We start from the raw sequence: 27959 nt of genomic DNA, 5'->3' as shown, positions 1-27959 counted from the left end.
GTCATGGCTGAGCTGAGGGCCCCACTGCCAACTGAGCTTGGCCGTCTGCGCATCCTTTCACCCACTGCCGGTGTGCGTGTTTCTCCATTGCAACTGGGGGGGCATGTCTCTTGGCAATGCAGATGGTTGGGCTGATCGTATGGGCTTTATGAATAAGGATTCCGTATTTGACCTCCTGGATCACTACTATGAAGCTGGTGGGAACTTCATTGATACCGCCAATACCTACCACAGCGAGCAGTCAGAACAGATGATCGGAGAATGGGCTGAGGAACGTCAGAACCGTGACTCACTGGTGTTGGCTACCAAATTTAGTTTGGACTATCGTAGCCATGCTATAGGTAGGGGACCTCGGGCGGCTAATTTTTCGGGCAACTCGCGTCGCTGTATTCATGTTGCTGTGCGTGATTCACTGAAGAAGCTACGTACTGATTACATTGGTGAGTCTCTACTATCAACTATCTGCTGTCGCCAATCTTTCAAGTTGTTGATTTATATAACCGATCTCAGATATCTACTACATTCATTACTGGGATTACACTACATCGATCAAGGAAATCATGGACACTCTTCATATTCTTGTTGAGCAGGGTAAGGTCCTGTATCTAGGAGTTTCGGATACTCCTGCCTGGATTGTGGCTGCCGCCAACACCTATGCTATTGAGAATGGAAAGACTCCATTTAGTATCTACCAAGGACGTTGGAGTCTTCTGCATCGTGACTTCGAGCGCGACATTATCCCTATGGCCCGTCACTTTGGCATGGCTCTTGCACCGTAAGTGCCCACAAACTTGACTATTGGTTTGAAATTTCGATAACTAACATTGATCATTGCTTGATAGTTGGGCTGTGCTCGGTGGAGGCAAATTCCAATCTCACACCAGGACTGTATCCCGTGATTACCGTCAGGCTTTTCCGTCAAGCCCTGGTATGCCAGTGGGGGGTACTAGAAGTTCTACCGTTCAAAGCGAGGACGAGATCAAGATAAGTGAGGCTTTGGACAAAGTCGCATCTGAGCACGGAGAAAATGTGAAAGGTACGGCAGTTGCATTAGCCTACGTCATGTCCAAGGCCGCGAATGTCTTCCCTGTTGTTGGTGGCCGTTTGGCTGAACATTGGAGCGACAACATTAAAGCCCTCAGCCTCAAACTCACTGACGAGCAAATTAAATATCTCGAAAGTATCAAGCCTTTCGACCTTGGATTTCCGCATAACTTCATTCCAGCAGACCCCAATATCACTGGATCCTCATCCTTGATTGCCAAGACCAGTGAGCTCAAGTTTCCCAACGCCCGGACTTTCACCTCACTGTGATATCAACGGCATGGGAGTTACCCCCAAGACTGGAATATTTCCTTGAGTTCTGATCATCTTCTCTCTATTTGACAACATAAGATTCACTTGAGCCAGAAATGCAACATGATTCTCAAATGTTTGGAATCACACTGATCTTTCTTAATTATAACCTCACGAACTGAAATAGAAATAAGATATTCTGCAGTCATGAAAGTATAGAGCTTCATGTAAAGAAATCTACATCCAACGCCACGGATAGAACGGCCCGTCCCTTTGCCAATATTCTCTTTTCAGTCATTCAGTACCTTTGGCACTAAATTTCCCCTCACCATGAAACGCCGAGATTATGTTGATGCTTATAATTGGCTGAAACTTGAAAAGGATCACCGAACCGCAATTGGATTTGATTTGAGTCCAATGATATTTGAATGTTTGTGACACCTCGCCAATTTCAAGGTGCTTTCCCTTCTCTTTTCATTCATTGGAATTTGCATCAGTCATCATTACCTGTCACTTCCAGAGGTCATCATTAAGACTGGAGATCACGGTGAAATAAGCGCTTGCTACCCTCTCAATCTATTATACCGACTGCTTCCTGCAGCAAATTGTCTTTGAAAATGAGTGCTATCGAAAATTCTCATTCTGTACTCCCTCCGAACGTTGAAGTTCCGGCTTCCTCGTCGACAGTCGATGTGAGAGTAATCGATACGTAAGACAACCCAGGATGAATAGGTTGCGCGTTCCTTCTTCTAACCCGACCATAAATTCTATCAGCAACACACGTCTATATCTAAAGCCAGGAGACTTCTGGGAGCCAATACTGCCAGGATTTGAGGGGACTAACTCCCCAGTATACTGCTTCCTCATCTCCCATGGTGACCGTCACATCGTTTTCGACCTTGGTGTGCGTATTGACTGGGAAAAGGCCCTTCCTCCAAAGATTGTGCAGCTTGTCAAGGCTACTACCACAGTACAAGGCTGCGATAAAGACGTCGCATCTATGCTGGACAAGGATACCAGTGGCCTGAATATTCGCAGTTCCGATATCGAGGCTGTGATATGGTCGCACAACCATTTCGACCACACAGGCGATCCATCCCGATTTCCTTCTCATACAGAACTCGTTGTCGGACCAGGTGTTAAGGGAATCTCATGGCCTGGGTATCCGTCTATTCCAGATCGCTCCGTTCTGGACAGTGATGCTGCCGGTCGCACTGTTCGCGAAATCAATTTCGAAGACTCGGATCTCAAGATCGGTCGCTTTGATGCATTTGATTTCTTTGGTGATGGCTCCTTCTACTTACTCGACGCACCAGGCCATGCTCCTGGACACATTTGTGGTTTGGCGCGCACAACAAGTGATCCACCCACTTTTGTTTTCATGGGAGCCGATGCATGTCACCATGTTGGTGTGCTACGACCTTCGCAGTATCTTCATCTACCTCAGCCTGTACCAATGGCTCAGATTAACAGCTTCGGTGGATGCCCTGGTGATCTCTTAATGCAGCTTGCGTCTTGGAAGAGTGCCGATGAACCCTTCTTTCAGGTGGCATGTGGACCTCTATTCTCTGATCATGATGCAGCTATGATAACCGTCTCTAAAATCCAGGAGCTAGATGGTGATGTTGAGGATAATATTTTTGTTATCCTCACACATGACGATTCATTGAGTGATCATCTCCCACTATTCCCCCAGCGTATAAATGACTGGCTAGCCCAGAACTTGCGGGAAGAGACGCGATGGATCTTCTGCAAATCAATGAAAAATGTTGTACCATTATGATGATTGACGCAGGTCAGGCTTTTTCAATTTTGAGGGCATGCTTCGAATACATATAAACGGCTCCTATCAACTCCGAGTCACACTGGCAGGTTCTCCCGCTTGAATTCTTTCTTTTCCAACATTTGAAATGTTCGTTGTTATTAACGTCGTGAAATTTACTATTGATAGTATATATTTGTCTTATCATTTTATGTTCCATAGGAATGACATCTGAACATCTGGACTTGCCGAGCAGTTGAAGTGTTCAAATGTTTTAATTCTTACATATTTGAAAATCTGTACTAGCTAGGTAGTGGGCCTAAAGAGAGGCTCAGAGAGCTGCACATGTGAGATGCAGGTACTACCAACTTGAATTGGTCACATTTCGAAACCAAATTTCTCATGCTTTCAGGCTATATCTTTTTCTGGCGGAACTGAAAGCACAAATAGCCTATAACTATCGTTTATCATCTAGTGTGGAATGCCAGGGCCTTGGATCAGGGCCCACCTCATATCCCGAGGTTCCCAGATGAGTTGTGCGGGGAAGCTCCATCCGGATTTGAGCACTTGAGCGATTGATAGAACGCGAAATTGAAAAGTCATCAAAACAACAGCATTCTTCTGAATGATACTATCATTAAAAGGAGCAAAATGGCCGATGTACCCACATTTCGCAACCTCTCTTTAGAGAGACATGGGAACGTATTCGTTCTGACCATGCAAAAACCACCGGAAAACCGTTTGAACTCGTGGTATTGTCAGGAGATGATTCGAGCATACCGCACAGTCGAGAAACTTCTAGGACCAGATTCCGATGGTGCAGTTATTACCAGAGGAAATGATGCCAAATTTTGGTGCACTGTGCGCAAAACTATTCAAAATACTAAAAAGCGCCAAGTTACTAATATGTTTACTGCTAGGGATTGGATTTAGATGAATCAGACAACAACCCATTTGCCAATACAGACGGCTTTTATCCTGTATGTATGCTCCTTAAGCTCTTGAGACTTTGACTAACAATCGAGCCAGCTAATTCATACAATTCTCGATTTTCCATTCCCGACAATTGCATTGATAACGGGTCATACCTTCGGTGGAGCCTGCCCTCTCGCACTTGCACACGATTATCGTATCATGAACTCCCAGAGAGGGTTCATATCAATGCCTCCAGTGAATTTGGGATTGCATTTTGACGGCATCGGATCTTTGCCTAGACTCAAACTGCGGCCTCAGATTGCACGCAAGATGCTTCTGGAAGCACACCGATGGACTGCTAGGGAGGCACTCGAGGATGGAATTGTGGATGCCATTGCTGAGCCTGAGCAAATGCTTACTGCTGCGCTAGAGCTTGCAGAGAAGCGGGCACCTAAGGCGAAGATGGGGTATGCTCTAATCCCCCATTAGTGGATTGATGGTCTCAGGCTAACGGGAATCTCTAGTGTTTATGCTTTGTTGCGACAAGAGCTGTGGGGTGAGGCTATTAAGAAGTTTCAGCGGATAAGCTATGTGCATAGTCGAGTTACCTCTGCGCCTGCTAAGGTGAAGATTTGAGCTGGATGAAAGAATCAACTTCGATTGCGACTAAATATCTTGTCATTCCAACGCCTGGGCTCCGTTCAAGTTGATGATGGCTAATAGAGAAGTGGCACAATTTATGAGGATGAGGAAACCGAGTCAACAGTTGGCTAAAATTGCAGATATCATTAAAAACCTTGCACATGTGAAAATGTCAAATTTAGTGAGATGTAAAGGTATGGAGATGATTGATGGCCCCCAATCTCAATACTAAGCGGAAGAGCTTGAAATGGATATACTCCGGACCCTTGACTCTCAAGACAGTTCAAGACTAGTAATAATCTAGGAATAATCTATCAAATGGATCTCTTACATCATTTCATCCTTTTTCTTTGGAATTCAAACTTCAGCTAAAAAAGCAATTGCTCATTTCCTCCAATTGACAACAGAGATGAAGCTGAGTCAGTGATCGACACGGAGGATTTCCACATTTTTATGAATTTTAGGTGGAGACCATCAATATTAAGGGACATTCCTCACTTTTCTCTCTTTTCTCCCACCGGAGTTTTGCCTCTCGCTTTGTTGTGGGCGTTGCATCCCTGGAAGAAAGGTCACATCTGACTCGTTTTCCTTGTAGGCTTACAGCTCTTAAGGATCCACCTTGTAATCTAGCCCGCCTTGTTTACCCCGTGGGCTCGGATCTTTCCCCTCATCACTCCGCTCGCACTCCAATGGTTGGTCCAGATCCCCTCACGTTACTGCTTTCGGATAATTCGTGATCTATCGATCCTATACCCCGGGTTTTTTGCTGTACCCCTAGCGTCGGCCCATGCGCGAGCCGAATTGGGCGTTGTTTGCGGTGGTAGGAGCTTAGCTCTTAACATAAAATGACCATTCCCCTCACTTGCTTCCGTTCTCTGTTCTGCCCTGCACGCTTCACTCCTAGACTTCTTCTCCTTTACTGTATCCTATTCTTAGCTTTGATAGCTACATTGAGTATCAGGATGCATTTCAAATCTTACGTCGCAGCTGCCGTCTATGGGCTACCTGCCCTGGCAAACGCCATTCCGCATGCCACCGCGAGCGAGAGCTCAAGCAGCGCTACTCCAACTGGAGTAGACGCTGCTCACTTCAAGGAGTACACCATTGAAGCAGAAAACATCACCGTGACCATCATTCCTTACGGAGCGCGTTTGACTTCTGTCTTGGTTCCAGACCGCGACGGCAACGTGCAGGATGTTTTGGTCGGTTACGATAACCCTCTCGAGTACCTACACGACAGCGAGACTAACCACACCTATTTCGGTGCCGTCGTCGGCCGTTATGCCAACCGTATCAAGAATGGTACTTTCACCATTGACAACAGCACATACCACATTCCCGAGAATGAACACGGTGGTCTGGACACCCTTCACGGAGGCTTCGTTGGCTACGATCAGCGGAATTGGACACTTACTGCCCAGGATACCTCCTCCATCACCTTCACTCTCTTTGATGAAGCCTACCAGGGTTTCCCTGGTGATGTGATCTCACACGCTCAGTTCAGTGTCTCCACCGAGAAGTCACCGGAGAACCCCAAGGGCTTGCCTCAGCTCACCACCAAGCTCGTGTCATTGGCTCTCACCAAGAAGACCCCCATCATGCTTGCCAACCACCTTTACTGGAACCTGAACGCATTCAAGGATGAGACAATCCTTGACAACACCTACTTGCAGATGCCTCTCTCGGGCCGCTTCATTGGAGCCGACTCTCTTGAAGTCCCCACTGGCGAAATCCTTGATGTTGACACTGCCTATGAGGGTGCCCTGAACTTCCTGGAGCCCAAGCTTATCGGTCAGGATATCAACAAGACCGAGGAACTCTGCGGTACTGGCTGCACTGGCTATGATACTTGCTGGATCATCGACCGCCCATCTTCCTGGGGTGCTGACGACGCGATGGTCTCCTCAATATCTCTGGCCTCCGACACCACCGGTATCAGTCTGGATGTCGCCACCAATCAGGCCGCTCTGCAGATCTACACTTGCAACGGCCAAAACGGCACCATTCCAACCAAGGCTTCGCAAGCTAAGCGTAACCTGGAGCAGGATGGAAGCGCCGGAGCTGGTTACGTCAACAAGTACGGCTGCATTGTCATTGAGACCGAGGACTGGATCGACGGTATCAACCAGCCCCAGTGGGGCCGTGACGAGTACCAGATCTTTGGCCCTGATGATGCTCCTGCTGTCAACTGGGCTACTTACCAGTTCGGCACTTACTAAAGGCCTTGATTTCTCTCTTGCTGCTTAATGCATATTTGCATCGATACCATAATTTTGCGTTATTTCGTTTATGACTTGAGCTGTCCTCAATTAGAGTGCTCCGTAAATTTTGGGAGGTCTGCTTGTGTACATAAACAAAGAATATATGCCCTTGTCAACTAATTCCCCACCTACATTAAGTCAGTATTCCATTCAATTGTAGAAACTGCATGCGCGATCGATTTTATACTAAAGTTCCGAATTACTCGTCGAGATCCTACAGTCTAGACAAAATGCCAGCTCCATCATCGCCAGACCCTTTAATGATCTCATCTTCCCAGTAATTCGGATTGAAAGTCATCCGATTTAACGGATTCAATCGATGAGCCCTGTTGTAAAGATCCTCATACACCCGTCCATCATACCTCCCCAATGCACTGTTGAGATTCAATAACATTAGATCTTTATCGGTGTTTCGCAATGCTGGAAATTTAACTTACCTGTCTAACAAGTAATCGGGAATCATCCATGAGTCCACCAGCTTCACAGAATGTGGTCGAATTTTCCTCATTAGATCCTCAATCCGGGCTGGAATAAGATCGATAACTGATTGAGAGACGGCACCGCAACGCAAGACTGAAGAAGTTAGTTTAAGTAACTTGGGAGACAGGTATTGATTCTAGAACGCACATTCATATGCTTCATTTTCCATAGTATAAAGCGCGAAGAGACGATATAAGTCCAACAGAATATCCTTGAGGGAAGGCGAGAGAGTAGTATCCGTCCACAAGGCCTCAAAGAACTTTCCAACAACAATCGATTGGGATTGAGCTTTAGCCTGCGTCAACTGCCGTCGTATCACTTAATTTCATTCCATAACTTACCCTTGCTCAGCTTGTGAAGCTGAATAAGAAGGCTATTCCAGCTTCTCTTCTTAAGGATTCGTTGTTCATATGCATTATATGCCTTAATTATCAGTATCACGGCCTTGAAAATCTCAGTAGTGTTTGAACTCAACATACAAGGGTGGTCGCACGTAGCTCAAAGCTTTTCACTATTTCCTCGTCGCTCTCTAACACCAGATACCCTGATGAGGGAGAATTCTCCCCAGCTCGCTTTCCTCGAACATACTCCTTGAATCGAACCTCGACCTCATAATTGCTGGGAGAGTCAGTCGCTTTCACAGCAGAAGCCATTTTCTTGATAAGCCAAGAGGCCAATTGCTGTGTAATCATCCAGTCATCTCCTTCGACTGTAGGCTTAGACAAATAATCATTGTTAAGCTCGATAAGTCCACTCCCACCTCCGAAGCCATGTCCACCCAATGCACGGCGACAAGTCTCAATCCCATCCGCAGCGAGCATAGTACATAGACTTTTCAGACCAGAGGACATACTGTGCATATATGCCAAAGAATCGAAATTCCCTCGCTCAATATCCTGGCGCGCATTCTCGTAGATATTCCGCATAGCTAGACCGGTGTAGTGTAGCGCAAAGGTGGTTGCGAGTAAAGGCAGGATGCGAATTTGAACAGTGGGGTAATCGAGTACAGATAATTCGGGTCCACTTCCATCACTATCTCGGTCTTTGAACTGTCTTCGGATTGCTGTGTACCGTACGGCTACCGTTACAGCGCGTGCGAGGACTAGTCTGGCGTGATGGACTATTTGCGCTCGAACGTATGTTAAGGATCCGTAGACTGTCGCTGGTTGCTCTGGTTTCGTATATATCCCTGTGTCCGGATCAACACTGGAATATCGTGAGAGCATAGCAGAATGAGGGATACTGAATTTCAGTTAGAGATGCCCATCATAAGATACTTTTCCTGGATACTTACCGGAAATTGTTGAAAAGCATATAAGCATTATCCATCGTGATATAGCCATATTTCGGCCCAATGTCTCCAACAACCACACCATCCAGTGGCAGGTGCGTATCCATATCTCGCACTTGAACAATGAATGGATGTGGACCATGAGACACGCATTGGTCTGGAGCATCGTATTTAGGAAGAAGTAGTTGAGCAACAACAATAGCATAATTCGCAATCCTACCCAAGCTTCCATTCCACCATTTACTAGCCGTGAGCGTGGGACTATGTAGAATGAACTCCTTTGTTGTAGGATCCCAGCGTGCCTCAAGCTCTAATCCACGAACATTACTGCCATGGCCAAGCTCTGTTTGTGCATACGCTCCAATGATCTTCCATGAGTCGATCAATGGCAGCCAATGAGCTCGTTGCGCCTCGCTACCTTGTTCCCGAACAGTGGTGACGAACATCTCCAAGTGAAGAAAGTATGGTGACACATCGCTCACTAGGTATTCGGCCATTTTGTAATCTTCATGACTCCATTGGTGTTTATCGACCAATCGCCGCAGAAGCTTTGCGCGGGCAAGGCCTAGCTTGAATCTTTCAGGTCGAGATAGATTCTGCTGTTTATCTTTTGAGAGAAGGGGCTCGCGTTGCACAATTGGCAGGATTCGAGCTTGTCGTTCGAGAAATCCATCAGCTGAGAGGAGATGGTGCCCCAGCTCTTCGGTTGATATGCTAGATTCTGCTCGCTTGCGTGCAAGAGTTGTAGGTCCATCTGGCTGGCTTGGACGGAGCTTATCGGCGAAGTCAGGCATCTCAATTGGGGTTTCTTCTTTCTCTCTGAAACTGTCTGGATAATTTGAGATGATCTGGTTTATTCTTCATTTATTCCACCTTTATCTCTGCATATCTGACTTAGCGTGGTTCCCCATATTCTGACCCCATACTACCCGAATCACCGAGTGCCGATTGCCGGTATGTCCCACGCGGGGAAATCGCGGGGAAGTAGCCGACTTGAGGTTCATTCTGTGATTCAGAAAATGAGGCGGACTAATTCAAACGGGCCATATACTCCCTCTTTACGTTAAATTCTTACAATATTTCATGCTCAGTGTTTCTCACTTGGTGGAGCAGAAAGGACGTTGCTTGACAGTTGCTGAAAACAATGGATGACAGAACACAATTTGTACCATCCCATGTGGGAAGCAATGTTTTCCCTAACTTGCCTTTCTTTCACAAACTTCTACGATATGCCCAACGTAGATCATCTCGAATCTCCATTCGAGACGTGAATGCCGGCTTCGAGAAGACTTTCCATAATGTGCTATCCGATGCATTGGCTCTTCGTAGTGAGCTAGAAAAGAAACTCAGTCCTCAGACGTTGCGAGATTTGGAGCAGGATAATGAAGTTTATATTGCATTGCTCGCCCCAGGTGGCTATGAGTACACCGTGGGTTTCGTCGCCATTCTAGCATTGGGTGCTGCGGTGGTCCCGATGGGTATGTCGACCCATTCCTCACCAAAGTCACCGAAGCTAACACTCAACCATTACACAGCCGCCGGTCTTCCCGTGGAAGAAGCATCATACTTTATTCTCAAGGCACAATGCGTGACTGTATTAGCTGGAACAACCAGCGCGTCCCTTGCCAATTCCATCGTACACAACATGAGCGAAAAGAATAACTTCCAAATTCCCTGCATTTCGCCTATCGCATCCTTCTTCAGTGAAACACCCAGTCCAGCAGAGAATATGCTCATTTCATCAAATCGAGCACTCGATATGAATAATGCTGCCGCAGTGATCTTCACTTCGGGAACAACTGGCCCTCCCAAGGGCGCTGTTCAGCGCCGTACTTGGCTAACAGGCAATGCTGAAACCGATGCGGACTTTTATCGCGTCACAGAAGAAGACGTAATACTTCACGTCTTGCCTGTGCATCATGCATCAGGTTTGGGACTTACGTTCCTTCCTTTCCTTACGGCTGGTGCATGCATAGAATTTCGAAGTGGCGGTTTCGATATAGCGTGGACGTGGGAGCGATGGCGTCAAGGTGGATTAAGCTTCTTTTCAGGTGTCCCAACCATATACATGCGAATGATGCGGTATTTTGAAGAAAATATTGCAACTCAATCCCCGGAGATTCGTGATCAATATATCAAGGGAGCGCGTGATATTCGCACTATGCTCTGTGGTTCATCAGCCTTGCCTGGGCCTGTTCAGGACTTTTGGGAGACACTTCGTGAGAAACCGATGATGACTCGTTATGGTGCTACTGAGTTTGGTGCAGTCATCAAGACTGATCTCCAGACTCACGGAATGCCGAGAAACAGTGTTGGGCGAATTGTTGGTGGCGTCTCTCTAAAGCTTGAAGATGATGGACATCTATTGGTCAAGTGCCCATATATGTTTTCCAAGTTTGTACACTTCTTTGCAACGCAACTTCAACATTCTCTTTAGCTAATATCATCTAGATATCTCAATGATGAAAAAGCGACAGCCGATGCACACGATAAAGATGGCTACTTTAAATCCGGCGACATCGCTCGACAAGAAGGCGATTACTTCTTCATTCTTGGCCGTGCTTCAATCGATATCATCAAATCCGGAGGCTATAAGATTTCCGCTTTGGATATCGAGCGTGAAATTCTGGGCTTGGATTATGTATCCGAAGTGATGGTTGTTGGAGTCGAGGATGCAGAATACGGTCAGCGAGTAGCAGCCAGTATCAGTCTGAAGACAGATCAGAGCACGACTCGCAAGACTCTTTCTTTGTCAGACTTACGAGAGGATCTTCGAAGCAAAATGGCAAGTTACAAGATACCAACTATCTTACGCGTGGTCAAGGGTGAGCTACCCAAGTCTGGGACAGGCAAAGTCCAGAAAAAGATTCTAGGACCGGAACTCTTCCCGTCCAACTATATGGATCTTCTTGAAATTCAAGTTTGGAGCAAAGATAAGAAATCGAAGCTGTAGTAGTAACTGGTCATGTCTAGTCTCTGGACCTACATTCTGAGCGCTACTGATATCATCTGGCCCTCAAATACTTGTCAATTTTTTAGAACTACAGAGAATTATCATATAGAAGTACCGTTCACAAGCATCAAGAGCCATCGTCCTATTTCTTTCCTTTGATCTAACTATTGCACAGTTATAATTGCTGATTAGTAGATATAATGGGAAATCTTCCTCGGGTCCTTTTTCAAGTTGATGGACATCAAATCCGAATATCGCCACTTTGCACCTGCATAACCTCAACGGCACGTCAGAGAAGAGCAGACACATGTGTACTGGTCTACCTATAATCCCATCGTTTTGAACAAGCAATAAGCTTAGGGATTCCTTGAATAACATATTGCAGGACCCAAGGTCAACGTCACGATGGAACTTTCGTGATATCGCATCATACACCCAAGTATGAGCGAGTGCGAATTTGACCGAGCATCGGAAGGAGGATGCGAAGATCTCTTCCGCGATATTGAGACCCAATTTGAGCTATCTGATATTGCCAACGACAAATGGTACCTCACGACCCTCAGCGCCTTAACCACAACTCCGAATCCACACTTGGCTGATCAGCTCTATCTATATCTGATCGGCCAGCCTGCATATTCGACACCCGCAGCGCGTCAAATACTGATCCAACGAATGCGCGAGACCCTTTTCAAGGCCATTGCACTAGTTGGCCTCCCCAAACCGACCGAATCTCTTATCGCCATCAGTCGAGTTGAGCCTGTTGATGAAATGGACCCTTCTTTCACCCGAGAAGGTTGGCAATGTGATGACACCAATCGCACTCGTGGGATGAACTGGCTACATACGATATATGCCCAAAATGTCACAGCGCTATTTGATTTGTTCAGGAGACACCGGGATTGGGGCTTCTGGGTTGGTGAAATTGCCTATGGATTACATCTGTCTGATCGCCAGGTTCTTGACGATGTAGACACCGAATTGGTTGTTTTACCCGCAGTGATGGGCCAGAATCTCCCACGAATGACATATTGGCATATTCGAGGTACTAGAAGAGTTGCGGTTTCCAAAGAGGATGTGAAAATGGTATGTGACTGTGTACATAAAGTGGCACGATTTTGTGGCGTTGAGCTGGATCGAGTTCCTTCGGTTGATACAGTGGAAGCAGACATGTAAATCGATTTTGGGCACAAAATATGTAAAAAGCAAAAATATGATATATAGCCACTTGGTCCGTATCGAACTATTCAAAATTTTACCTCGTATTCATCGGATATTGCAATATATTAAAGTCAACTCATCCAACCTTGGAAGCTTTCGTCCATAGTTATCGCTTATTAAGCCAACGGTCACGTCGGCTGTGGTGACCGCTCGTGCCCGCTTCCGGTGGTTTGTTTATAGCTTGCCCCGCGGTTTTTGCTTAAGATTCATGATTTACTCGATTTGTACAAATTGCTTTTTTTATCCGACCCATTGATTTTCCAATCTGACAACATTCCACGGGTTGCGACTACCTCCACGCCCCCTAGCGGCACGCGTGCCGAGAATTTGTCGCAGCAAGTCCTCCCGCAATGTCAAGCACGTCGCGCAGCCAAACCTCATCCCCCGATATCCTTGGCCCTCCAGGCGATGCCGAGTATTTGATCTCGTCTCCAGTGAAACAATTCTCTGGTCGTCAAAGCTGGATGTCTCCAGCTCTTGTGAAACGCCAACAAACGCCGGCCAAGCGACCGCGCGCGAGCCTTAGCCCCGGAAAAAGCGCGCACTCGATACGTTTCGACGATGTTCTCCTTCCTCGTTCACCGGCGATGAAGCTGGATGGTCGCCATCGCTCAATATCACCGGAAAAGATACTACAGGATGGCAATGTTAGTCCGTGGCGCATTCGTGTTACCCTCGAGGCCACGCAGGATGAAGAGAACCAAGACCAAAACAGCCCTTCGCGAAAACGACGACGACCCTCGACTGTGACAACTATGGTTCCATTGAAGGATGAACGAAGCCCCCTAATGGAGAAAACACCTCCAAGGAAACGTGGTCGACCTCGGAAATCAGATACTCAGCCCCGGAATGGATCACCTTGGCCAGGAAGCCCCGGACATACCCCTGGGCCAAACGAAGCTAGTGGTCAGAAAAGGAAGCCAGGCAGGCCGCGGAAGAGCACACCAAGACCACTGAGGCAGGATTTATTCGATATCGACAATGCGCCATCCCCAGAGCCTCAATCGGAGATGCATATGAGCCCGATGGATATGACTGCAGATGTTGCTGCTGAGCCTGTGCGACAATGGAGTCCCATAAACACCGATGTGTTTGACGAACTCGAAAGCGACTCTTTGGGTGCGGATGATTTACCAGTTGCGGATCTTCGTCCACTTCCTCCGGCCCATAGCCAGACTTGGGATGACAGCAATCGTCGGGAATATGGTAGAGCTACATACGACACGCCTGTCATCGGAGAAACAGAACACCACTTCCAGGACAATGAGGAGAGCATACATTCTACTCCGTCTAAGATGCCATCACCAACACCACGTGAAAGACTGGGCTCATCTACTCGATCCTCTCGGCTCGGTGGTAGCACTTCTTCACCTGGTACCTACCCAACACCCACCCCAACTTCTTCGCTGGTCGAAGGAGAGAATCGAGCTCGGGAGAATAATGAACAGGTTGCATCCCGAGATACTGTACAGCCGCATCCTACCACCGATCCACTAGCCGATCCAACTGAAGATCATGAGGAGTTCGATTCTATAATGGAAAGCGAGGGCTTCACAATGGTCTCATTGGATACCCTTCCTTCTGCTAGGCAATATGGTTTGGGATCCGGAGCCAGGAATGCTACAGATAATGCTGCCAAGATCTTAAGAGACCGAGAAGACGGTCGCATCGGGGACAAGTTGAAGCGTAGACTACCAGGATCTATTCGTGACCTCCGAAGCGATACACATAGCTCTGCGCGACCGAGTCCACTGGCACAGGTTTTCTCTCCTGGACGCGCAAGTCTCTCAAGTCAAAACTTGAACTCATTTGACCAAAGATCCCGGCATTCTGCTGACCTGGTGTCGTATCCCGAACTTCCGGAAACGATGTCACCTGAAAAATCACCAGATCATGAGCCTAGTCCACATGTCCGCGAGGAGCCCGATTATTTCCTAGATGGAGTTGAGGAATCTGGAAGTCGAATCTATGAACAGGAAGAGGAGCAGGAGGAAGAAATTGAGGAGTTGGAGAATGAATATGAAGAGGAAGATGAAGAAGAACCAGCCATGCTGGAATCGCCACAGTTATCAGACAGAAGTCCGCAACAATACAATCCGGCAGATCTCAGACGAACTAGAGAGTCGCAATGGCAAATGGAGCGCGAAATCGTCAGTCGACAAGCAGCAAATCCTGTGAATTCAAACCAGGTCATCTACGTCGAGAGCGATGAAAATACGCCTGAAAGCGAAAACAACGAGAATGAAGATTTATTGGAGGATTTGCCTCATTCGGATGCGCAGCTGAATTACGAAGAACAACAACCATTTGACCAGCATTCTGTTGATGAAGACTATTTCATCGAAGAACGCTTCCATGAACAAAGTCAAGATCGCATGCCGCAGAATTTATCAGATCCATTACATTCTTCTGGCCGAAGGTTTGGGGTAGAACAGGAGCAGGAGCAGGATAATCATCATGAGCATGGGCAGCAGATTCTGGATGATGACGACGATTCTGTTGATATCTGGCAACAGGAACAAAACGATGATCGAGACGACGAGGTTGATTCTCAGCCTGAACCTGAGCCATATCGCTCTGCTTATCGAGAAACCCATGTGCAAGAAGAGATGGGCGTCGGCGAGGAGGAGACGGAGGAAGGATTCGACGACATCTGGCAGCAAGAAGCCCGAGATCATAGTTTCCTCTCTCAGCACTCAGATGATGATGCACCGCCGCCTGTTCAAGAAAGCACTACTCCTTGGAAGAAGATAGGTAGTGCTGCGACGCGTCAGAACAATTTGAGCTCATCTCCAGCCTATGTCGCCATTGAGCATGATGGGACGAAACATTTGGAACAAACCCACATTCAAAAGCTACGTGACCAAGAAGTCGATCTGTCTGCTATTCTGGGCGAGGAGGATACACCTAATCGGGCTCGATATTTCAATGGTAGCAGCACGCCGAAGAGCATTTTGAAACGCCGGATCGCCGCGCCATATTCCTCTATCAATGGATCTGGCGTCAGATCAATCAAGTCAGAGAAACGGGTCCGCCTACAACCTATCTCTCAAAGTCCGGAGCCAGATTTTCATGCTGAAATCAACTCGCCTCCAGTGCATGAGAGCCCTCACGTAGGTTCAGCATCTGGGCGGGTCGATTACAGTGATGCTACCCATAGCCCTGAAGTTCACGATACCCAATCTCTTGGTGAACAATCCGCGATCACTCCAGAGCACACGCGACATGCCCAAGAAGGAGAGCCATCCTCCTGGTTCCGACGAATCACTAGTCTGACCCCTCGGTGGCTTAAGGCTCCGACCAGGTCTCGGTATGATAGCTCCAGCGATATCTCTGAAGACGAGCCGGACGATTATCAGAGTGACCAGGATGAGCCTGGGAACGATGGCTCGGCACACGACATCCGTGAAGATCCTGAGCACGAACCCCTTCGAAGCCCATTGAACGAATATTCTACGGAACAAGTGGACGAATCGGCAGGCGCCCCGTCAATGGGCGAAGGTCACATGTCATTAATCGAGATGGAAGAAGATCAATTCGCTGAGCAAGAAGAATCTGACGACGCCATTGAACCCGAACCTGAAGCTGTGGATCTGGTAGAGAATAGCCATGATAAGCTACAGAAACCGAGACCTCTTGCGGTGTTTGGGTACTTCTCTGATGCTCATTATACACTTCTTCGGCGCGTTTACCGAATGGCAAAGCGACATCCTGAACGTTTCCCATATTTTGATGCGCCGGGTCGTGCTGATATCATCGGCGACTGGATGTGGACCTCAGATGGACATCACGGGGTTCCGATTACGGAAGTACAGTTTGCTGTTATTGATCGATTTGTACATGAACTTTCACACGCGGACATTGAGTACGGAGGAAGTGGACAGGTTGATTGGACTGAGGCTGACCTGCATCGAAGACTAATCAGTGTCATCATTGGTGAACAAATCCGAGAAGAACGGAAGTCTAAGACGGCCCGAGGAATGTCTGTGGATACTTGGCGATGAGCATGGATTACTCCAATTATTGGATCATTCAATGTTGTTTTCACCCCTCATTATGTTTCTTTTTTTTCTATTTTCTTTTTTCTAATCGGCGTATACTTGTTGAACCTTTGGCGGAGTCCGCGGCTTGTTTTTCAATGCGGCTTTGGAATTGCCCATTTATGATTCCCTCATGATTGTTGGATTGGTTGTATGGGAGTAACTGAACTGTTTTTTTTTCTTTTTCCTTTCAAGCGAATATCTCATTCTTGTTTCTATTCACATTATGACGTGATAACTCGGACTCATTGGGTAGGAGTACCTACTTTTACTATTTGTGCTATACAATTGAACAAACACTCATCACATTCAAGTGCACATGTGGATACCTTGGGCTTCCCTGCAAGGATTCTTCTGTTCCCTTATTATAGAATAATATTGATGATGGATAATGCATGTCTACCAGACGAAATCACCCAATTACTAGTAAATCATGCACCTAAGAATCATTCGCCTTGATTTCCAGAACCTAGATAATGGAAGACTAGTACTTGTATATCCTCAATTTCAAATATCGTTGAAATGTCACTATGTACTTGTAGTCTTGAAGGACAAGCCATTCCAGGATCTCTTATACATAGCACCATAATGATACTCGTCAACTGGTAGGACAAGTCATTTCTATCGGGACGATCTTTTCGTATTTAACCCTCTTCAATCTTGGAATCAACAAGGATGTATCATCAATGTATCCGTACAACCGCTTTATTCCTGTGAGGTACACGAGTACACGAGCGCGAAATCCGCGCCGTAGCCGAGTTGAAGTCTGGACCGAGTCTGCAGCCATGAATAGACCCCGGGCCAGATCGATTAGGGGAAAACCGGCGGATGTACATGTTCGTGTATGGGTCCGCGTGGCCAAGCAGAGAACGTATCTGATGTACATTGGTCTCGCATTCAGACTCTCCACTTTTGTGCGAGGCCGTGCTGCAAGTTCGTTTTCGCTTTGGGGAATTTTCAGTCCGTGTGGAAACCCAAAGTACTACAATATGATGATGTATTGAGGGGAAAAAGGTACTCGTACTATCTATTCGGTGTTCAAGCCGCTTCTCAGTCAATAATCCTTGATAGTATGGGGAATTCAAGTTGCCACCAACCTGACGAGACTTTATATACAAAAAGAAAGCCCTATCCTATCTTAGCTGTTCTCCATCAATCAGTCGTGCACGTTTCTTGATTTTCCTTTTCTCTTTTCTCTTTGCTTTTCATTTCTCTTTTTTAATTTTACTACCGATTCTCAAGTGCTTGTTGAACTCTTATGGTGTATACCAGTATCCTCTCCATGTCGGTCTTTACTTTCGTCTTCCGCGCCCTGCCTTTCCCATTTGCCTGGAGACGCAGGTCTTCAACAAGTAGCAAAGGCAAAGAAAAAGAATCAAACCTAGACCCTGACTCGGTATGGGATCTCGATCTTCATTTTTCCGAGAAACCACTCGCCACCCTGCCCTCGGAACCCAAATTACCACTCACATCCCTGCACCGTGACGTCTCCCACACCCTGCATATAGCGGTGAAGCAAAGTCCAGACCAAACAAACCCCCACAACCTTGAATCAGAACTCGGCTTCTCATTCGAATACCCGGAAACAAACTCAGGTTCGGTTTCTCCCCGCTCTCGGGTGAAGTCTCGAGCGGAATCCCGTCCCTCCGTGCTGGCTCGCGAGGTCAGCTGGGCGAATATAGTTCGCAGTCGATCCCGCTGGACAAATGAACAAGAAAAAGAACTTCTTCGAGCAGAGAAGCAATTGGCCCGGTGTCAAAAAGCTTGGAGTTCGGAACAGGAGCTTTGGATCTCATATGTATGTTTCCTCTTCCCTGTCGCGTATACTTTTTCTACCAGCTTCATCAGAATAAACACAGAAACTGGCTACATTTCCTTTGCCTATTTTATGTCTTTTATTTGGCCTGCATGTTCATTTATTGATCATTAATACTAACCCATCATTTCGGTATCTAGGTTCAAGACCTAAGCGAGGAAAAAGAGGCTCATGAGAGCTTCATGTCCATGAGAATGAGACAACAAGAGGATGAGCGGAGCCAGTTCCGCAAGGCATGGAAACGACGTCGATCCCTGGAGGAATCGCTCGCACTGAAGGAAAAACAACTCACTCTTACCGTAAAGAGTAATCATAATGGCCCTGGGCTACCGATAATACGTCGATTTACACTACCCAGCTATCTTAATCATAGTATGGTTGAGACTAACCCACCGGCATTGACATGCAAGGTATAATATTCTTTGTATCTAGAAGATTGAAGATTAAATTAGAAATACGAAATGAAACACGAAATGAAGCTTGGACGAAATCATCTATGGATAATTGTGTGGTAGCTATAATTGTATGGTAGAAGCTGCCCAGATGGTGACATCTATGGATAAACTTCCCATTTATACACTCCAGAGACCAACCATTCATTTCATCTGACCTTCCAATTTTTGACTGGTCCCGAGTAACTAAATACTCTTTTCACTCTCACCATGATGAGGCCACTTCCGGAACAAATCCGCAACCATATCAACCGGCGCTGTCAACAATCCCACAACTGTTTCAAACGGCGGTTTACTCGGAGAAAGCGGATGCGATCTGGACGGTATAAACATCCTCGTCCTCTTCAATAAGCCCGTCAATGCTTCACTCTGTTCAGAAGATAACACTTCTTCCAATGAAACCAAATCCTCTGTCTCTTCCCTATGGGTATGTGTTTGTAGATCGGCAATCAGAGCTTCCAGCGTCGGTGCAAATCGCGGATCTGTTGATCGAAGACCCTGGAACATTTTCAACTGTTCCTTGATTTCTTGGTGCTCGGTACGATTTCTATTCGAGATGGCGTTTCCACCGTGGACATGTCTTGCGATGGCTGGATAGATAATCAATTCTTCGCCTATGATGTGGCGGGCTAGTTCCCATGTGAATAGGTTTTGATAACGGGTTTGTTCGTCCGGGTTCAATGAGATGAGGATTTTGTTGCTGTGGGAGTGGAGGTCCGCGTGTTCGTTTTTTATGGCGGGAAGGATGCGCTGTGAGGCATTTGCGGAGGCATTGGAGAATTCTCGACGTAGGAAAACAGGCTTCACGAGGGTTTGATAGAGGTTTATCCGTCGTGGTTGGCTTGGTAGACTGTTCCCTGTATATTCCCTAATGATAGGGCGGAGATGCCAGTGGATGGTGCGTGTGTGATTAAGCATGAGGAGAGCAATATTTGAAATCACAATATTGATTGTTTTAGTCGATATATGGTCTGATCTCGAGGTTTTTTGATATCAATTCAGATGGCAAAGTCGGTCATTACTCCCGACCTTCAAATGTTGTCATAATGATATCCGCTACATCAGCCCTAAAGTGCCCTTGGATTAAGGTGATCTGATTAGAAAACTATGCACGCTAGGAAGAAATTAAGCTATAAATTGAAGCTTAAATTGACCTTACAAGGTTATCCTGGATGTTCACTAAATAGATTCTGCAACGGGAATGTACCTGTTTCATTAGGTCTATTTCGTCTTATGAGTGCATGTTTCATGTCTTTTCTGAAGATCCTGAATTATTCATCTCTTCAAGCTCATATTCCATATTTCATATTTTATAAATTCATCTGATCTCTAATTTATCATCTCTTTTCACCTTAAAGTTCCTTTGGTGATACCTCGGCATGTTCCAGGGTTGCCACCTGACCCTTAGGCTTTGTAATTCCCCGCACTCCCTATATCGATTTGACATTGCAGATGTTACATAGAAGAGCTTTAGTTGATTATAAAACAGAGTCGGAGTGAATTGAAATAGAAACATGGTATGAATGAGGTGATCTGAGCCATAAATGGGGTCATCTCTTACGTGCATTACCGTTGAGTGGCCGCTTCTCCGCAATTCTCGGCGAGATGACAAATGCGATAATGACGCTATTCTCGCGGAATTGATCACTAATTCAAACATTGAGCAAGCTTGAAGACTTATTTGAAAAGCTTTGAATCTATATAAGACTCCCGAAGCCCTTATACTGACTCTATTATTCCATCTTTGTCCAGTCCATCCATCTGATCTACCTGCATCAACTTACTCAAGTGGAGATCTGCGGAGTATACACTTCTGCATAACTTGAACCACCCACAACTTGAATTCTATACCAGCAACAAGTTTCAAATTTTATGATAAGCATACCTCTGAGATCATGTCTGCAACTACAACAACCACCACTACTACTACCATCACCGCACCGTCCACCGACTCCTCCTATATTCCGCGCGGTCTAACAACCGCATCTATAACCTTCTATGCCCCACCACCAGACAACAGTGCCCCATTTAATTATGTGGAGCAACCACCCGCGGGTCAACCCCAACGCAACTATGGGGAACATGAAGCAGAGGTCTCTTTAACAGACATCCGAGCCACTGAAACAAACTATACCCTCGATAAAGACTCCTTCCTCGCTCTACAGAGCGTCTCCACGAAGACAACCTACTCAACCTTTGACTCCGACTCGGAAGTTAAAGAAAATTACTACCCAGAAGTCGAATCTCTGCTTCGATCTGCGATCCCAGAAATCCACAAAGTGATCATTTTCGATCATACCATCCGTCGCGGATACGCCGACGCACCACGGCAACCCGTTACTCGGGCACACGTTGACCAAACTGCCACAGCTGCAGCAGAACGTGTCCGTCTCCATGTATCGGATAAAGAAGAGGCAGAGACACTTCTCAAGGGACGGTATCGCATTGTTAATGTTTGGAAACCATTAAGTTCCACAGATGAGCCCGTCCAGTCTTCTCCGTTGGCATTCGCTGCGGCTGGGAGCGTAGATGCAAGTGATCTGGTGGCTGTTCAACATCGGTATCCGCATCGAGTTGGGGAGACGATGGGAGTCCAGTTTAATGAGGGTCAGAAGTGGCATTATTGGTCTGGAATGAAGACTGATGAGCGCTTGTTACTTAAGTGCTCGGATTCAAAGGGATTCAAGGATGGGAGTGTAGCGCAATGGGTGCCGCATACTGCGTTCTGGGATCGTAGGACTCCTGTTGGGGCAAGACCTAGGGAGAGCATTGAAGTCAGGGCTTTGATTTTCGGCTAGATTGCCACTAATTGAATCTTTCATGGTTTTTACCTTTGATTTTGTTACCTGGCATTGAGGAGATTTTAATAATAGTATGTCAACATTTGGAAGATCTTTTCTACTTGGTACAGTTCTTGTAAGCCTTAAAGAACTTACAATTTGTTATTCAATTCAGCCCTTGAGGGATCTTATCCTGAGCAGCTGTACCTCCAAATTCATATGTATGCACCCATCGTAGACCGGGTCATGAAGAGATGTCTAATCCCTCTATCTTCCGGGGCACGTTCCAGTGCTGAATAGACGCAATCCTTGAAGCTAGAGATGGAACCTGGGGCACGTGTGGTTATGATGAAATTGCCCAGATGACAGAAGTGCAATATAGGTACACTTACTACCTTCCTCAGGCTATACCGTATCTTGTGAACCCAAGTCAGGGTGATCAGTTCAATCCGACATATCAATCGATTGATCGAAGAATCGAAATTCACGCTGTGTAACCCAAAATATCATAAAAGACAGGAAAAGAAAAGTCAACAGGGCAATATCGCTACTATCCTGGCATTGTTTCCCGCTAAAATGGATTCAATACCGCTGGGCCATAAACATCTAACGGAAGATTTAACAGATCACGATGACCAACCTCTCCTAGATGACTTCGAATCGTCAAATCTACAATCATCCCGATTCCGTACCCCAAAGTGGCTCTGGGGTCTGCACATTCTTCTTTTCATTTTGTCTTTCACCATTCTGATAATATCCTGGCGTCAATCTTATCCTACTGATTCTACATGTGCAAAACAATTATCAGCATATTGTAAGTGTTTCCTCCACTCTCCGTTTATCTCAGCAACACTCACGCTAGAACTGACATATAGCCCCCTTCACAGGTCTAGTGGAATATGAGACTCGTCGGTTCCACGGGGCGCTTTCCGATACAAACCCATACAAAGGACCCCCAAATCCTCGACTGGATGCCGAGTGGAAACGTATCACTCATAGTAAGACATCAAACCTCCCTTATCCATGTTCCTATTACTAATTAATCTTAGTGGGCCAGCTGAAAATTTCAGCAAAGGATATGACGGGTTTGAGGAAACCACTCTCCCAAGTCAAGGTTGTTGAGTCAGAGGGCGATGGATATGCGGTTGGCATAGAAGTGTTTCATCAGGTTCGTTCTAAGGTTCTTACTAACTTGGACGAAACATTTTGTCTCAATATTCCTTCATTGTACTAATTTAGACCACAGCTTCACTGCCTTAATCTCATTCGACAGTATGTCTATTTTGACTACTATTCCAAGGAGGAAAACAAACCAGCGGAGTTTTCAGACTCAAACCAGACTGTTCGACTTCACATTGGTAAGAAGAGACAAAAATGGATACAGAATACTTTGCCCGACATTTTTCTCACAGGTTTTAGATCACTGCATTGATATTTTGAGGCAGGTTATACAGTGCAACGGCGACGTGGGGGTTGTAACTCGAAGCTGGGTGAAAGGTCGCACTATCAACTACCCAGATTTCAATGTATGGCACAAGTGTCGTAAATTGGAGCCCATATTGCAATACGCAATGGAACATGAGATCGAAGCTGAGCCTGTGAAAAACTCGGATTCAGTCGAGCTTTCTGAGCCACCATGCACGAATGCTGCGCCGGGTGAAGTCTGCCCGTGAAGACGCTAAATTGAAATGCTCAAAAAGAAAATTATTATTTCGCTAGATGGAGTTTACTTTCAAAGTTCCCATTATTGAGATATCTTTTGAACTCATAGCTCGGCCTCGATTATGGATGGTCCGTCACCGTCAGGATGGCAAATCAAGTTCACAGTAAGCCCCACAGACTTCAGAATCGTAGCCCATTGAGACTTTGTTCGCACAATACCAGGACCAACAACCATCAATATCATGTCCACCATTGAATGAAACAATCCTGCGTTCTCATCGGGAAGAATAAACTCTTCGATCAGGATCTTAGAATATCCTTTTTTCATTCCCTGGATGGTATTTTGGAGAATCTTAATGCAGTTGTCATCAGAGAATTCATGCAAGATAAATTTGAGAAAGTATACGCGAGCACCTATCATGATTGAGATGTTAGTTTGAAAAGAGCGAGACAATTAGATCATCAGATTGTGTAACCAACCTTCAACAGGCTGGCGATCGAAAATGTCATGCCCTATTTTCTCAAGTCCAATATCGTGGGAATGGATGGCATTGAATACCGCTGGAAGATCTTGGAGAATCACTCTGCCAGTTAAGTCAGGGAACTTCCTCTTCAATGCCAGCATATCCCGACCACTACCACAGGCCATATCCACAATAAGCGGATCACTTGGAGCTCCGGTATAGCCATTCAAGATTCTCTCCTGCACCGGAAACCAGTCAACCCAAAATGGTCGACTTTCTCGAACACCTTGCACATAATTGTGGAAGCGCTCATGAACGGCTACATCCCTGGCTAGCCATTCGAATGTGGTCATTTTCACGTTATAGGTATATTGAATCGGTCCGGCTGAATGATCTTCAGGGTTCTGGTAGTTTGTTTCGCGCAGAAAGTCTGGCGTTTTCACAATGGCTGGAGCAAAATCAACAAATCTGAATTTACCACGTTAGCTCGGAAAAGGAGAAAGAAAGGGACCATTGTAATGAGGGTATGAATGGAGTTATAAGTCAGTCATACAAAGTATCGACAATGCTACCTGACTTTTTGTCTGTCATCTCCCTGGAAAGGGAAGTTGGCGAATACATTCCAGGTCCTTCTTCTTGCGCAAAGTCGATTGCAACAAGAACTCGCATGATTCGCTCTTGAAGGCTCCCATATTAGGCACTCAAGGTTGGATTCGAATGCTGGGATTGAGAGTAAGTAGTCAAATGAAAGAGAAACGAACCAACTAGCAGTGAGTTTGCGCCGCTTTGATCGGCCAACTGCTTGCAAGAGGTAGTTGTAGCTGCACCAGTTAAGATCGCAAAAATTCCAAGGTCATGAGCAATTTTGACTGCCATAGCTTGAGTGGGCTAATGAAAGTAAGGATGATGGCTTTGAGAGATCCCTCAACTTTGGTATAACTTACAGATAGGAAAAGTTTGAGAACCGCATCTTTGGGATGTTCAAGAGCCTTGATCAATTTCAATGATTTCTCAAGTGCACGGACACGGGCCTGTTCGGATTTCGTGGCCTCAAATTGATCGACCGAGCATTTTATATCCTCTAGAAGCGATTGAATTTCAAGTTGCTGAAGCTCTCCTGACATTGTGAAGTCACAGGATGGATCAGGGTCGAGTGTGATACTTCTGAAATTTTGAGTAGGGGGATTTAAATCACAGAATCAATTTGGATTAAGTACAAAAAAAACAAAATTATCATGAAAGAACAATTTCGTCTATTGGTGTAAGAATTAGTGGATTTTATCGCTAAATGATTTATTGAAGGGCTAGAAATTTAGGTAGTAGCACGGGATGTTCGGGTACAGCCTTGGGCCTTGGCCCCAGTCTCGGCCTCTAAGGGCTTACCCCTGGGCAGCTAATACACACATGCCGACCTAAGTAATTTTATTTCAACTGGGCATGTCTGATTAAACAATGTCATTGAATGGAGAAATAGTAGACGACGTCATGTTTGCTTGAAAATTCCAAGTTATCTATTACCCATTTTTGAGGATCTGAACGCACATGTGCAAGGTAGGACGATATAAAAAGAAAACCATCGGACCAAACCGCTCCTGTAGATTGGTCCGAAGTGTCCCGTAGATAGCACAAACCGAGATGACATCCCCTTCTTTCTTTCTCCATGCCACCGCCGCACAAATTTCGCTTCCCTCCTGCAAAACCCAAAAGCACAGATACATGGATGCAAGTATATGACATGGCGATGTCGTGCAACACATGCGAATCAGGTTTTTGATAGGATTCAAACCATCCAACTATAAGAACAGGGTAGCCAGCCGTCCAAGCTTGTGATATTCCTCCATGGTAGCACCGTTCGTCGACAAAACGATTTCTTCCACATGTGCATTTATTAATCATAAATTTGATTGATGCGGCCATACGATACACATATTTGTTTTAAGCTGTTTGCCTTCGCCACAGGCAAATATGGACATCCTTTGGCTCAGGCTTCACACTTCCCCCAGCTCGAGTTACGAAGATGCACGTTTGGCTAGATTGTTCAATGCAAATCGACCCAATTATCATCCCACAGCCATCGTACGCGCCAGGACACAATCAGATATAATTAAAGCAGTACAGTTGGCCAAGATATTAAACCTGCAAATCAATGTCAGGTCTGGTGGTCACTCATACCCAGGATGGAGTCTAAGCGACAATTCTATTCTCATTGACCTTGTCAACTACCGTGAACTTCAGGTTGACGTCAGTCAAAAGGAGGCTTGGGTCTCTTCTGGAATGCGAAGTGACGTTGATCTGGAGCTAATGAAAGACTGTGGTTTGATGCTGGGGGCTGGTCATCATCCAGGTGTTGGGATTGGGGGATTCCTGCTCCAAGGAGGACTGTCATGGAATTCCAGGGTGTGTTTTCAGTTAAATTTCACTCAGACCCGATTTGACTGAGTTATTAGATTGTGTATTTGCTTTTGTTAACCACGATATATAGAACTGGGGTTGGGCCTGCGAGCGTGTGAAAGCGCTTCAAGTTGTAACTGCTGATGGGGATCTTGTTAATTGTTCTCAAGTTGAAAATAGCGATCTATTCTGGGCGGCACGCGGGGCGGGACCTTGTAAGTATGCCAATATTCCAGTGAATCGTTTTCTCATGATATTACAACAGATTTTCCAGGCATCGTAACCCGCTTCCTAGTTCAGCTTCTTCCAGCACCGAAGATTTTTCGGTCTTCAGGCTACATATTTCCTCAATCCATGTATCAGGAGGCTTTCAATTGGATCATTGAAATCACCCCAACATTTGATCAAGATACAGAAATTACTGCTGTATGCAGGTATCTTGATGGCAGTGATGAGATCTGCTTCGCGGTTTACTTTGTCACTATGAAGGGGGAGACTGAAGAGGCTCGTAAGGCCTTACTTCCTACGCACGAAACCCGACCAAGAGGTGCAATCCAAGAATGGTTTTGTCAGGAGGACAGCCTTCAACAAGAGTATGCGAATGAAGTCAGTGCCTGGCCAGGTGATCGACGCTGGTTTGCCGACAATTCCTTTGTTAAAAATGATGTAGACGTCGCTGCTATACTCAAAGAAATCTGCATGACACTGCCGGACCGACATTGCATTGTTCTGTGGTACCCGTTGGCTCCACATAGCCGCCGCAACTTGCCAGACATGGCCTTCAGCTTGCAGTCCGATCACTATGTTGCTACATACACTATATATGAAAGTGAGAAAGATGACGAAAAATACCACTCATGGATCCATGCAACAGTCGAGAAATTAAGTTCATTTCGTCTCGGTTCCTTTTCAGGTGAAGCCGATTTCAAAGCACGAAAGGTCAAATGCTGGGGTGATGCTCAATGGAAGAAAATCACTCAGATCCGACAAAAGTGGGACCCTGATGGAAGAATATGCTGTCCATTCAAGCAGAAAAATAGTGAAGGGTAGCACTACAGATCATAATATAGCTTAATATTCAAATGATACTAGTAGAAATGACTTTCGTTTCATATCAAGGGTTCAATGTTATCGCATTTCCAGTAGTGGGTACTGCTAGCGCTTCAAGTTGAGTAATGACCTAGATATTGGAGCATCCTGCAGTCCAAATACCAACATTTGAACATTGAATGGGTTACACAAAATGTATTTTATTATTTTATTTCACGATGACGAGGCTTAATTAGAGAAAAGTCAGATTAAGGTACACATGTGCACGATTAGCGCCTATTATGAGGTAGGGGCCAGATGGCTATGCCCTTTTGTTTCACAGCAGAATGAACAACTTGAATATGCGCAAAGCTGAAGTAACGCACAATATCCTGACTTATCCCTGCCACTCTCTAATTCTGGAGCAACGTTTGATGTCCGACCAAGACCTCTGAGAGAATACCCCCTCCTCCCAGCAATCTAGCTCTATACTGTATAGAGGTGGCG

General features: G+C 45.9%; 14 protein-coding genes across 14 annotated transcripts; 11 read left to right on the top strand and 3 right to left on the bottom strand.

The window, feature by feature from the left end:
• Nucleotides 1–3: 3 nt before the first annotated feature.
• N7483_000446 (Aldo/keto reductase) lies at nt 4–1314 on the top strand (the record flags this gene model as incomplete). The annotated part of the gene is made up of 4 exons (XM_057083884.1): nt 4–70; nt 123–440; nt 511–775; nt 843–1314. The coding sequence occupies 4 exons, from the start codon at nt 4–6 to the stop codon at nt 1312–1314; spliced, it is 1122 nt and encodes a 373-aa protein (XP_056950033.1).
• Nucleotides 1315–1913: 599 nt separating this feature from the next.
• On the top strand, nt 1914–3079 carry N7483_000445 (MBL fold metallo-hydrolase; the record flags this gene model as incomplete). The annotated part of the gene is made up of 2 exons (XM_057083883.1): nt 1914–2005; nt 2071–3079. 2 exons carry the CDS (start codon nt 1914–1916, stop codon nt 3077–3079), a joined length of 1101 nt encoding a protein of 366 aa, XP_056950032.1.
• A 630-nt stretch (nt 3080–3709) lies between these two features.
• N7483_000444 (enoyl-CoA hydratase/isomerase family protein) lies at nt 3710–4609 on the top strand (the record flags this gene model as incomplete). Its single annotated transcript, XM_057083882.1, has 4 exons — nt 3710–3919; nt 3979–4038; nt 4088–4440; nt 4498–4609. The coding sequence occupies 4 exons, from the start codon at nt 3710–3712 to the stop codon at nt 4607–4609; spliced, it is 735 nt and encodes a 244-aa protein (XP_056950031.1).
• A 968-nt stretch (nt 4610–5577) lies between these two features.
• Nucleotides 5578–6834, top strand: N7483_000443 (aldose epimerase family protein; the record flags this gene model as incomplete). The annotated part of the gene is made up of 1 exon (XM_057083881.1): nt 5578–6834. The coding sequence occupies one exon, from the start codon at nt 5578–5580 to the stop codon at nt 6832–6834; it is 1257 nt and encodes a 418-aa protein (XP_056950030.1).
• Nucleotides 6835–7090: 256 nt separating this feature from the next.
• Nucleotides 7091–9441, bottom strand: N7483_000442 (uncharacterized protein; the record flags this gene model as incomplete). Its single annotated transcript, XM_057083880.1, has 6 exons — nt 7091–7250; nt 7314–7449; nt 7504–7644; nt 7698–7779; nt 7836–8598; nt 8651–9441. 6 exons carry the CDS (start codon nt 9439–9441, stop codon nt 7091–7093), a joined length of 2073 nt encoding a protein of 690 aa, XP_056950029.1.
• A 350-nt stretch (nt 9442–9791) lies between these two features.
• Nucleotides 9792–11600, top strand: N7483_000441 (uncharacterized protein; the record flags this gene model as incomplete). The annotated part of the gene is made up of 3 exons (XM_057083879.1): nt 9792–10125; nt 10183–11041; nt 11099–11600. 3 exons carry the CDS (start codon nt 9792–9794, stop codon nt 11598–11600), a joined length of 1695 nt encoding a protein of 564 aa, XP_056950028.1.
• A 441-nt stretch (nt 11601–12041) lies between these two features.
• N7483_000440 (uncharacterized protein) lies at nt 12042–12773 on the top strand (the record flags this gene model as incomplete). Its single annotated transcript, XM_057083878.1, has 1 exon — nt 12042–12773. One exon carries the CDS (start codon nt 12042–12044, stop codon nt 12771–12773), a length of 732 nt encoding a protein of 243 aa, XP_056950027.1.
• Nucleotides 12774–13168: 395 nt separating this feature from the next.
• Nucleotides 13169–16822, top strand: N7483_000439 (putative AT DNA binding protein; the record flags this gene model as incomplete). The annotated part of the gene is made up of 1 exon (XM_057083877.1): nt 13169–16822. One exon carries the CDS (start codon nt 13169–13171, stop codon nt 16820–16822), a length of 3654 nt encoding a protein of 1217 aa, XP_056950026.1.
• Nucleotides 16823–18116: 1294 nt separating this feature from the next.
• Nucleotides 18117–18979, top strand: N7483_000438 (uncharacterized protein; the record flags this gene model as incomplete). Its single annotated transcript, XM_057083876.1, has 2 exons — nt 18117–18656; nt 18815–18979. Coding segments are annotated over 2 exons (705 nt in total), but the record flags the coding sequence as incomplete, so codon positions are not given.
• A 333-nt stretch (nt 18980–19312) lies between these two features.
• Nucleotides 19313–20044, bottom strand: N7483_000437 (uncharacterized protein; the record flags this gene model as incomplete). Its single annotated transcript, XM_057083875.1, has 1 exon — nt 19313–20044. One exon carries the CDS (start codon nt 20042–20044, stop codon nt 19313–19315), a length of 732 nt encoding a protein of 243 aa, XP_056950024.1.
• Nucleotides 20045–21021: 977 nt separating this feature from the next.
• Nucleotides 21022–21924, top strand: N7483_000436 (putative methyltransferase; the record flags this gene model as incomplete). Its single annotated transcript, XM_057083874.1, has 1 exon — nt 21022–21924. The coding sequence occupies one exon, from the start codon at nt 21022–21024 to the stop codon at nt 21922–21924; it is 903 nt and encodes a 300-aa protein (XP_056950023.1).
• Nucleotides 21925–22482: 558 nt separating this feature from the next.
• N7483_000435 (oxidase ustYa family protein) lies at nt 22483–23579 on the top strand (the record flags this gene model as incomplete). Its single annotated transcript, XM_057083873.1, has 5 exons — nt 22483–22720; nt 22782–22904; nt 22956–23074; nt 23153–23264; nt 23326–23579. 5 exons carry the CDS (start codon nt 22483–22485, stop codon nt 23577–23579), a joined length of 846 nt encoding a protein of 281 aa, XP_056950022.1.
• A 92-nt stretch (nt 23580–23671) lies between these two features.
• N7483_000434 (S-adenosyl-L-methionine-dependent methyltransferase) lies at nt 23672–25156 on the bottom strand (the record flags this gene model as incomplete). Its single annotated transcript, XM_057083872.1, has 5 exons — nt 23672–23982; nt 24049–24500; nt 24586–24709; nt 24794–24920; nt 24977–25156. 5 exons carry the CDS (start codon nt 25154–25156, stop codon nt 23672–23674), a joined length of 1194 nt encoding a protein of 397 aa, XP_056950021.1.
• An 841-nt stretch (nt 25157–25997) lies between these two features.
• On the top strand, nt 25998–27473 carry N7483_000433 (FAD-binding oxidoreductase; the record flags this gene model as incomplete). The annotated part of the gene is given in 3 exon segments (XM_057083871.1): nt 25998–26429; nt 26515–26642; nt 26660–27473. The coding sequence occupies 3 exon segments, from the start codon at nt 25998–26000 to the stop codon at nt 27471–27473; spliced, it is 1374 nt and encodes a 457-aa protein (XP_056950020.1).
• Nucleotides 27474–27959: the final 486 nt, after the last annotated feature.

Source organism: Penicillium malachiteum (assembly GCF_028827825.1).
Source record: "Penicillium malachiteum strain IBT 17515 chromosome Unknown utg000001l:1.0-8184562.0:1.0-8186909.0, whole genome shotgun sequence".
In the NCBI taxonomy this organism is placed as follows: domain Eukaryota; kingdom Fungi; phylum Ascomycota; class Eurotiomycetes; order Eurotiales; family Aspergillaceae; genus Penicillium; species Penicillium malachiteum.
Note: the sequence above shows the minus strand (reverse complement) of the source record. Positions and strands in the feature narration are given on the sequence as shown.